This window comes from Salvia splendens, chromosome 10, assembly GCF_004379255.2.
Source record: "Salvia splendens isolate huo1 chromosome 10, SspV2, whole genome shotgun sequence".
NCBI classification, from domain to species: domain Eukaryota; kingdom Viridiplantae; phylum Streptophyta; class Magnoliopsida; order Lamiales; family Lamiaceae; genus Salvia; species Salvia splendens.
Window position 1 is genome coordinate 15047832 of NC_056041.1, and position 11408 is coordinate 15059239.

The 11408-nt window shown below is 38.1% G+C and overlaps 1 protein-coding gene and 1 pseudogene across 1 annotated transcript; one reads left to right on the forward strand and one right to left on the reverse strand.

The window, feature by feature from the left end:
- The first annotated feature begins 118 nt into the window (after positions 1–118).
- On the forward strand, positions 119–2580 carry LOC121751077 (annotated as a pseudogene).
- Positions 2581–2787: 207 nt separating this feature from the next.
- LOC121752928 (L-ascorbate oxidase homolog) lies at positions 2788–6877 on the reverse strand. The gene is made up of 8 exons (XM_042148030.1): positions 6655–6877; positions 6106–6215; positions 4818–5088; positions 4618–4720; positions 4130–4472; positions 3617–3985; positions 3419–3497; positions 2788–3258 (listed from the first exon to the last, which is right to left on the reverse strand). The coding sequence occupies exons 1-8, from the start codon at positions 6775–6777 to the stop codon at positions 3058–3060; spliced, it is 1599 nt and encodes a 532-aa protein (XP_042003964.1). The 5' UTR covers positions 6778–6877; the 3' UTR covers positions 2788–3057.
- Between the last annotated feature and the right edge of the window lie 4531 nt (positions 6878–11408).

The window sequence follows — 11408 nt, forward strand, 5'->3', positions numbered from 1 at the left end:
CATGCTAGTAATTTATTTAATTTCACTACAGAAGTTATGATTTATTCAATTTCAGTGAAGGCAGTTAGCTGCATTACTTGTTTTTTCTGTTATCAATTTCTAGCCAGACATCACACTAAATGCTTAAACCAACAGCAAATTTAAGTATAGGGTCCGCAGTTATCAATATCAGCTCTCCCTAATTTGAAAAATCTCACAGCAGTTTGGCAGATTTTCAAGCCTAGTCTAGAGCTGAAGTGATATTTCCTGCAATGGGATGCTCGTTTTTAGCAGAAATATCGACTGTGTGTTATGGATGGAAACTTGAGAATGACTCGAGGGATTCTGGGGCGGCTCGGGAGCAAGGCAGTGAGCAGCAGAAGAAGAATCATTGTTGGCTTGAAATCTGATACTTGCAGTAGACAAGTTTTGTTGAGGTTGCTCCAGTTGGTCGTTGTGCATGGGGACAGCGTGCTTGCAGTTCATGTTCAGCAGCACCAAGACGATGCCTTTGATGCCAATACATTCCACATGTATGAAGATATCTGCAAATCAAAGCAGGTTGGAATCTTTTCTTTGCTTCTTTTTCGTAGTGAAAGTTTTAAACATATTCTTATACTTTTTTGAGCTTGTTTGATTCATTTTATGTTGTAATAAGGTGGATTTTGAAGTCAAGATTTGTAGTGGAAGCTGCTACACAGCAGAACTAGCACACCAAGTTAGAGTAACATTTGCAACTATCCTTGCTGTTGGATGCAGCAGCGGCTGGTAATTTCCTTACTCTCCACCCCGACCACCACTATGTTCTAATGGTTTTATTTAAGCAGCCCGGAAGGTACAACTGTTTCCAAATACCTGAAGGCTTTGCCTCCTACGTGCAAGCTTCTGATAATGGACAGTGGAGGGAAAGTCATATTACAACAGATGGGGACCTCACAGCAAGGGTCCAGCTCCAGAGTTTGTCGAACATTTGTGTCATCTTTATCAGAATCCAGCAGCTCCGATCCACATCTGTCCAGGCCTCAAGTCAGGAAATCTTGGTCCATGCCATCCTCATCAACAGCACCTTCAACTTCAGAGCAATCCCCGAGTGGAAATTTGTCTCCAACATTGTTCCAAAGATCTTTCATGGTGGAAACGAGAGGCCGTGACAGGTGCTTCACGTACAAAGAGCTCAAGCATGCTACGGGAAGTTTTGGAGCCGATATGTTGATTGGGGAAGGTCCAAACAGTCGGCTCTATAAGGGAGTTCTTGGAAACGGCCAGGCAGTGACAGTGAAGGTTCTTGGGGACTCGGGCTCCCATGAGGCTGAAGAAGTTTTTCTTCGAGAAGAGGAGGTTTTGAGTGGCTTGAAACATGAAAACGTAATTCAAGTCCTTGGATATTGTAACTGTAAAGAAATGCGTGCAGTCGTTTACAGCTTAAGCGATTCAAGCCTCAAGCAAAAGCTTAACCAGTTGAAATGGTGTGAGAGAATGCAAGTTGCACTTGGTGTGGCTAAGGCGTTGGAGTATCTTCACTCGTGCCATCCTCCGATTATACATACTGACATAAACTCAGCAAATATCCTCCTTCAAGAAGATGGAAGGCCACTAGTAAGATTTATATTTCAACATTGTGATATTTCTTTCAAGAAAGAGGTTCCTTTTAAGAGTAATGTTTCAACAAAAAAAAGGGAATCTTTGTAAATTGTAAGTACTTAAGTTTTGGTTTTCCAGCTGTCTGATTTTGGAGCTGCAATAGTCAATATGTCGTCAGCCTGTCGATCCACTACATACAGAAGGCCGGCTCATGTAGTCGAGACGTTCAGATACTTAGCCCCAGAGTACATAATGTATGGCAAAGTTGATGAGAAGGTAGATGTGTATGCTTATGGGATTTTGCTGTTGGAACTGATAACTGGGAAAGAAGCTACTAGAACAAATCAAGCATCAAATCAAGCAAGTCTAATTCTTTGGGTAATTAAATTTAATTTTGAGCCAAAATGTTCAATTTTTTTTATCACCTTATCAAGACTGCTGATGAAAATTGCAGGCAAGGTCTCTGCTGACATGTGGTGTATACGAACGCCTTATTGATCCCAGCCTAAACGAAGAGTACAACGATGATGAGATGAAAGCCATGATGGTCATAGCACGCCTGTGTCTCTTGCATTCGTCTTCTAGGAGGCCAACAATGAAGACGGTACATCATCTGCACTTTTGATCCTGTTAGTAGAACAGCGCCCATTACAAAATAAATTGGCAAATTTGAATAAGCTACTTCTGTTTCTTGGCAGATCTTAGAATTCCTCGCTGAGCCAAATCACGTGTTAGATATCCAGAGAAGGAGTGGGGATCTTCTCGTGCAAAAGGATCCCGAGAATGAGAAGGACTTAAGCAGACTTGCCAAGTCGGGTTCTGGTGATGTGGCCTATAGATGATGAACTCTAGTTTCTCTTTTCGATTTCAAGTGCATAAGTATGAGTGTACTGATTCATTCAGTTTTTGTCATACTTATTATCAGTGTATACTATGTTGTATCTTCTGTTGTGTCGCGAAATATGATGTCTGTTCTTTACATGAAAATTTTTCGAGCAATACGATTTTTAGCATGTTGTACCTGCCTTCAGCTTAGTGTTAGCCAGTTTCTATGGAAGATTTTAAACTTATGTAGCCATTTCTTACAATGCATAACTTAGTTTGAGCAGATACGAAGAAAACTACCCCTTTGTAAAATCAAGAATTGATCTACTAAACAACATAGGAGATGCAAAGAAACTACTCCTTTGTAAACTCAAGAAGTGGTATACTAAACACCATGAAACATGAAAAAGAATGAAAGATTTCATACATATGTAGCATTTTCTTACATTACATAACTTATTTTGAAGAGGTACAGAGAAAACTACTCCATTGTGAATTCAAGAATTGATACACTACACAACATGAAACATGATAATTATGGAATGAAATATTTCGAACTTATATAGCTTTTTCTTACATGACTTATTTTAAAGAAATACAAAGAATGAGATGGTAAGTGGGTGCATTTGAAGCTATACTTTTGAGGTTATACAAGTGGCATTAATATATGTGCTAGCTTCTGCCGGCAGCTCTCCCACAGAGAAGGGCGTTTGAAGGAATGAGATACTCGTCTCTGGTGGACTTGACCGGTGTATAGACGCGGAGATAAAACTGCTGTCCGAGGTACTGTCGAGCCCAGAACTCAGACCTGAGGTTCCACATTCCTACATTGTCTAATGCAACATAGATTGCTGTCCAAGACTTGGGATAAACCTGCGTTGAAACAGTTCCAAATATATAAGTCCCATTGCTAAAATGCAAAATCTTAAAAACACAATGAAACAGTTCAAACAAGTCCAAATAGGGAATCGAATAAATTACAAATGCAATTAGATAGTTTAAGTAAAAGACTATTATTAGAGAATATTCTAACCTGTGTTGTAGAGCGGAAAACAGCATCTTGAAGATTGTACTGTTTCTTGCTATCAGGTGTCCAAGAACCTGCATCCATCCTGCAAAAAATGTGCTAAAAGAAATGAGACATCTCCTTTTTCATAGTCTAATTGATCTTAACTTAAATAAATGTGCCAAGAGAAATGAGACATTTGTCATGAGTTAACAGGGAGCTTACCCTACTACAAAGAAAGAATATCCATCAAGATGCCAGCTCTGCAAGATGTTTTCTCTGTTCTCAAACACAATCTCAACAAAGGTCCTGTAGTCAGCTCCCACCACCGCTGTGTCTTTGCGGATGTCTCGCGAGACGGGAGGGGAGTCCGGGATGCTCCCGACGCGGAACACCCCGTCGATGTTGAAGTAGTCCGCCAGCTTGAGGGGCGTGTCGGCTGCCACAAAAGACACGCCGTTCACAGCATAGCGCTGCTTGCGGTTGAGCAAGCCGGGCGTGTTGCCTACCCTAATAGTACGCGTCACGTTGATTTGGCCGTAGTGGTACGAGCCTTGCGGATTAGGCCTCGGTCCACTAGCTGTCAGATTAGTCCTGTAACGAAAAATTAGAAAATTTCGTTACAGTTAGAAAGGGGCGGACGCAGAAAAATAGATTGTAAAATAAATTATAATATATTTATTTATTTATTAAAAAAACAAAATATTAGAGGGGGCTATTGCTCCCCGTATGTGTTACCTGATGGAACGGGCTTGGTTGAGGGACCATTGAACGTCTTCGGGGGCGGGGGGAAGAGGGCTGGAGGCAGGGGTTCGGGAGGTGGAGTAGTGGAGGACGGCGGTGGAGGTGAGGACGGGGGAGGAGAAGCGGGTGGAGACGGCAATGTGGTAGTCTTGAGGGGGCTGGTCGGCGGTGACGAGGACGGAGTAGGACTGGCCTACGTGGACGTCCAGCGAGGACAGCATGGTCTGCACTGTGTGCGTGCCTTCCACTTCAACCAGCTTCATGCTGTGCCCTTGGATTCTGAAATTCAGTGAGTTTCTCAATCCCACATTTGATATTCTCAGCCTGTATGTTTTCCCTGCATACAAAACACTAATTAATACTACTATATAAAGTCTTCTCACTTATTCTCTTTCCATCCATGAAATAATATCCCAATTTGTTATTTTAAAGCCAAACTTACTTCTAAAAGTAAAACTCAATCTAGACCACCTATATCGTACCTTGTTCGACCGTAAACTGCGTGTTGTTTCCGCCGTTCCCGTTGATGAGAACGGCGTCTGGGAAGGCGAGCATTTTCCCAGAGTCCAGAACCGACTGCAACACCTGCCATTTTCGGGACGATGGAAGTTAAGTCATTGAACTCCAAATACAGCAATGTATGATACAAAGTATTAAGATGGTGGTGCTATAATTATGAGACCTTGTGGTTGGCTTTGTACCAATCGCCGATAAGAATAGTGTAGTCGCCGTCGGGTTCGGGGAAAGGGACGGGGATACTGGGGCGGCTGAGGATGCGGATGGCGCCAAACCCACCGGCGGCCTTGTGGAAAGCGAGAGATGGGAAGTAGTAGAAGCTGCCAATTTGATCTTTCATTTGCATTGTGTAGGTGAAGTTCTGGCCCGGAGGGATCGGACATGTTGTCCCGTATACTCCGTCTTGGAACGAGTTCTTCCGTTGTTGGACCCCACTCCTGGGGGGGTCATAGTAGGAAATTGAAAATGTGTTAATTTGACTTATCAGTAATTAAGATTTATTAGAAAATTGAAAATTATTAACTTTACTTATTTAAATTAAGGATCTATTGAGAACATAAGGTTTAATGTTTCACTTATAAGGAAAAGAATTTACTTTTGGGAGGAGCGTAACGTGCATGCGTTTAAAGTTTATTTTTATAGTGAAAATCTTTGAAGAGAGGAGTGTGGTCATCAAATTAAGCACGAGCAAGGTAAAAATGCAGTTAGTTAGACTTGATTGTGATACAAGCAAATTAATTTAATGTAGTTTATTTACTTTATGTAAATAAGGCTCTGAATTATTTTGATCGAAAGAGGTCTACATTAATACATGTAACGCGCAGCCCTAATATATTTTAGCAGAGAGAGAGAGAGAGAGAGAGAGAGAGAGAGAGAGAGAAGAGAGAGAGAGAGAGAGAGAGAGAGAGAGAGCGAGAGATATAAGATAGAGAGAGAGAGAGAGAGAGAGAGAGAGATATAGAGCATAGATAGAGAGAGAGTATAGATAGATAGAGAAGAGAGAGGATAGAGTAGCTGAAGATATCTAGCGAGATAGCTAGATCGATCGAGCTCTCTACTGATAGATATAGGAGATCTATCTCTCGATCTCTCTCCTCTCTCTGCGCTCTCCTCTCCTCTCTCTCTCTTCCTATCTCTCTTCTCTCTCTCTCCTCTCTCTCTCTCTCTCTCTAAGAGAGGAGAGATGAAGGTTGTTATGCAACTTGCATGCCTAATTAGCCAGCCCACTTTCACACTTAATAATATCATATAGAGGATTAATTATAGATATTAAATTAATAAGGCGTGCTGTTGCAATAATCAATTTAAATTGCATATAACAACCGCGACTACATATTACTACAATTTGTCCGCGTTATGTGTATCACGACTGCTATATAACTAGTTTTAATTTATTAAGATTAAAACTAAAAAAAAAAGAAAATAAAGTATTTTATTAAACTTTTATAACTTACCATGAGAGGAGGAATGGCTCTGGTAAATTATTGAAAACGTTGATTATAATGTTATCGTTTGTGACTGAATATATATCAGGTCCTGGAAATTGCCCATTTATCAAAATTCCCTGAAAATGAAAAATTGGAATATAAGTTAGTAAATATTTAGTACACATATGAATACATGCATAAACAGTTTGTTTCACCTTTTCTCGAATAGAATGGGATGAAGATTTTAGCTTCTTTCAAGCAATGGCACACTAGTGCAATATTTAACGAGCACATATAACCAAATTTTCAATACTCTATGTAGTAAAAATAATATATGCCGTTGTTATTCAAAAACTCGCCTATCTTTATTACACTACATTTGAAATGGACATCATGCGTTAGAACGGCGACATATGTTTCATTTTTTGATAAAGGCAGCTTTATATGTGCGGTTCACATGATAATACACGATACGGACATAAAATTCAATGATTTTATGGAAAAAAAAGATCAAAGCAATGTACGTACAATCTCGAAGATTGTTATATATGCATGAATGTAGATATATATACACACCTGTTGTCGAATGCCCAAAGGGTAAATGTCGCCGTAAGTGATGTTCCAAGTGAAGAATCTGTAAGGGTCCTCGGCCCTCGTGCCCCCGACCACATAGAGGATCAAAACCAGCAAATGCAACATTTTTGCAACGACTTGTTTACAATCGTAATGAATAAAGGAACCAAAGTTGAGGGTTGTGAGGTTGTGAAGGGTTGATTTAAATAGGAGGATGAGAAAGAAGTTAAATTATGAATGAAGATGAACTGGAAACAGAATGGCATTAGTAGACGAGTTGAAAATGCAATGTGTGTGAAATCAACAAACAAAAGGCGTCAAGAAATAGATAGCGTAGCGGAGGGTTCAGACTACCAAAACCATACCCCACATCCCAATTGTACAAACATCTCAGCACAACGTACAATAATTTATTGCATTGTATGCATATCTAGAATATAAGCTATACCTCCCGTGTTGGATTATTTCATTTCAAATTCCACGCACCGTAACGAATTAACAATAAAATTTTAGTAAATTAATAATATTAATTAATGTCAAGATATTAATTACTCCATTGTTCTATCAATACACCTTTTAGTAAACGGAGCAAGATTGCGAAGTTAGTTTTGGTAATTATAGATCGAATTCCTAGTTTTGAAAATGTTGTGACGTGATCAAGATTCACTTTCCTTTTCATACATTATTATTATTTTCGCATGTGAATATTATGCAAACGAAACAATTTAATCATATACGTTTAATATCTCAATTGAATTAATTGCCAAAATTATTGAACGCGAATTATAATGTTAAGTGTTGACTAAGAGGATTTGGATGTCACATGTAGCAGTGTGAAATCAGTATGTAATTTCACTTTGTTTATTTATTTTAATTTTCCTAATAAATAGATGTATATTTGGATTTTGGGCGTTATAGCTGGAAATCTAGCGCGTCCGTGATCATAGACGGGGCACACGGAATTTGCATGTGGATTTTATCTCAATTTGTTAGCCTTTTACAGTTATAAGTTTGTAGCTTTTGTTGGTTTCCCAACTTTTTATTTATAGTCATTTGGTTATGGGAGTGTTTAACATATAGTACTACTATTACACAATTTTTAGTATTTCAGATTCAACAGAATTCAGATTTAAAACAATATCCAGTCACATATATTGCACATAAAATAAAATGACAAATATGTTACTGGAATATCTGGACACAGCTAGACTAGGAGTGAAGCAATTTCACAGGAGACTTCTCATTTTGATTTTATGTGTGATATTTTAGAGTCTTTAAAATATTTTTATTTATTTTTTATTTTCATTAAGGGGTGTCGTGCACACCTATGATAAGGGCTCTTGATTTTTTTGTACATAAGTGCATTGTATATAATCCTGAAAAATATGATATTTTAGAATAGTATATGAACACATTGATGGGACATTATATCCCAAAATGTCCCTTCAATGTGTATATAATGAACAAGAAATAATTAAATTTCCACTATCTATATTTTGATCTAATGAATCACATTTAATCTTAATTTTAAGTATGAGATGTGTTTTCACTTTAATCCTCTTTTATAGTATTATATTTTGATCTAATGAATCACATTTCATTTAATTTTGTACTATAAGATTTGTTTTCGCTCTAATCCTATATAGAAGTATTATTTTATGTTGAAGAGGAAAATGAATAATTTCATGTATTAATAAATAGTGGACCACCCTAAATATAAATATAAAAATACAAAGACTTATTGTTTATTGGACAGCATGGTTGTAGTAACTTATAATCAATCAGGGGAGTGACCATTGGGATTTGTGATTGCGCGTTTGACAACTTGTATTTATATTCTTAATTTGACTTGTATCTACTTTCAACTTGCCTTTAATTGGTATCATAATGTTATATCTCAATTAATTCATGTATATAAGCTGAAGCAATGGAACTTTCTTAAATCTCGGTGGCTCTATATTTTATGCCTTGTCCAGTTTTTTGTGCTGACTTTTCTTAGTTCACTTCAAAAATATAAATGTAGTGATGAATTAAAAAATTGATCATCATCATGGGATTGGACATGGAAATCAATTAATATTTAAATATTTTGAAGAAACAAATACTAGTACAATTTAAATATAATACTCCCTCCGTCCCACGTCACCTAAGGCGTTTCTTTTCGGCACGAGATTTAAGAAAGTTGTATTTAGTGAATTAAATAAAGTAGAGGAGGGAATAAAGTAAGAGGAAGAAAAGAGAGTAAAGTAAAAGAATGAATAAAGTATGTGAGATTATATGTTTTGTTTTTAGTCGAAAAAAATGACTCAAGTAACTTGGGACAATCCAAAATAGAATACGAATCCAAGCCTCCTAGCTCAACTGGTTGAGAAGGGAGGCAAGGATACCGCCTCATCCTAGAGGTCGCGTGTTCGACCCCTGGGAGGCGCATCTTGGGGATTAATTTCCCTGGGGCCTAGTGGATTCACTGGCCTGACTCCAGAGCTTCGGGAGGTGATTAAGCCTGTACCCGTGCTTGGGGACCCAGGAGCTGGGGGAGGTGAAAAATCCTGAACCCGTTCCTGCGAGGCTGGTGGACCCATTGGGTCCCACAACGAAGCGCAGCTTGGTAAGATGCTTCACCTCCGACCGTTAGGCCGGGGGTCCGAGTCACTTCGGGGGGTAGGTGGGGAACCACCGTCGATCCTCCTTTTGTTAAAAAAAAATCCAAAATAGAATACGACTTAAACAACTTGGGACGGAGGGAGTATTTTACTAAGTTGCAAGTCCTCCTACAAATATCTTTTTATTTGATTGTTAGTGAATACCAATCGAATATTTATTTTGAATTTTATAAAGTGTAACCTAAATTTACAATATTTCGAATATTTTATTCTAAGTTTTAAAGGACTTCTTTTTAAAAGAAAATTGAATAATACATGAAACTACATCCAACATATGTCCATTTGTCAAAATTATATCCTATGATTAAATTTGTAGTATGTTTATTTTATGAGATTGAATCTCATGACTTAACTAATGTGATAATTAGTCATAGTCAACTCCTTCCTATTAAATAATCTCACGGCTTAATCTTTAACATGAAAAAAATTGACCTCTTACATCTTAGTTGGTTTTGTCACAATTCGTTTATTCAATTATAATTATGAAGAATTAAATATGTTTTTATTAATAAAATTATACTGTACTTTACAAATTTAAACTCTAAATTAAATATCTCTATTTTGGGCCCGTCCCTCTACTATGGGCCGATTAATCAAGTTATAAGCCCAATAATACGTAGCAAGAAACTTAATTTTGTGGTGGATTTTATTTCATTCTCTCAAACGGAGCAGGCTAAAAAAAACCGATTCGCGCGTGTATCTTTTCTCTTTTTATAGTTTGTTTCGGGAAAAAAGAGATGTCCCGAAAAGAGATGTATACGTATATTTGTAATTTGTTATGAAGCCTTAGAAACCATATTACTTAAAAAATAGAAAAAAGCTGTAATATGATCATTTGCAAACCATTTTCTGTAGCCCCAGGAAAAGTGAGAATGGTATAGACAAAGTAGTAGAAAAACGCAATGCCGCTTAGAGTTTGGAAACCATACTCCTTCCGTCGACAAAAGATAGTCTCATTTGTGCATGACAATAAGAAATTAGAAAAAGTAAGAGAGAATGAGAAAAAATAGCTAAAGTAAGATAGATATGAAGAAAAATAGATAAAATATGAGAGAGAAACTTTATATTTTTAGAAATGTGACTAATTTTTGTGCAAATCCTAAAATGGCAAAATAAGACTATTTTTTATATTAAAAAAAATTGTTATGCTATTTTATTTTTGTTTAAAATATTTAGTTAGTCGTTTTGCAAACCATTCCCGCAGGCCTGGAATTATAGACCCAAGCAATTAAATAAGCATAAGACTCAATACACTAATCAGTTATTAGAACACAGACTCCCTAATCATTAACCATAAGCACAATTAGTTGCTAATTTATTATTATTAATGAATTCCGACGATAAATTTTTATATGTATGATTCAGAAAAAATGGAATCTAGCTCAAAAGCCGTATTTTCGTGGATAATAAAATTATGAATATAGACTTTAAGCTTTTGGTTGCAGATGGCTTTTAAACTTTCACAAAGGTTGGGCCTCGCGATATCTAAGCATCTCCAATGGTAATAGGTCAGCCATAGATTAGTCACAAACTCCTCCCGCCACATCATCAGCACTAAGACCATCAGCAGTGGGGCGCCCTAAGGCGCGCCCTATGGCGCGCCACGTCAGCATTTTTATCCTCCTCCTTCTCCACCTGCAGTGGGGCGCCCTAAGGCGCGCCCTATGACGCGCCACATCATCATTTTGTTGTTTTGTTTAATTAATTTAACTGTTTTCAAATAACACGTAACGAGTAAAAAAAATGACTAAATAACAAGAGGCGAAGTTTTAATAATAAAAAAAATTACACCATTCAACTAAAAAAAGAAAAAAACTAAGTCGGGCCAATTCCCAACTTCCTACGCAACTCATCGAGTAATGCACGGAGATACTCGGCTTGTTCGGGGTTGGTGCACTTCTTGGGGGCCTTGTGCGTCTGCAACATCGTCCTTGCCATCGACGCTGTAGCTAACGACGCAAACGCGGTGGCTGTCTGCGTCGGGAGCTCATCCGGGTCCGGAACAGGGGTTGCAGCGGTCGACGATGACGTCGCGGTCGCCTTCCCCTTGGCCTTCGCAGCCTTGATGCCGGGAGGACGCCGGGAGGACACCGG

What these genes read in the sequence shown, in the direction of transcription:
- LOC121752928 (XM_042148030.1), bottom strand. Translation starts at nt 6,777, where the DNA reads ATGTTGCATTTGCTGGTTTTGATCCTCTATGTGGTCGGGGGCACGAGG. An exon ending in GGTACAAAGCCAACCACAAG is followed by an intron (nt 4,721 to 4,817) that starts GTCTCATAATTA and finishes CGAAAATGGCAG; the next exon opens with GTGTTGCAGTCGGTTCTGGA. An exon ending in AACCAAGCCCGTTCCATCAG is followed by an intron (nt 3,986 to 4,129) that starts GTAACACATACG and finishes TTTTCGTTACAG; the next exon opens with GACTAATCTGACAGCTAGTG.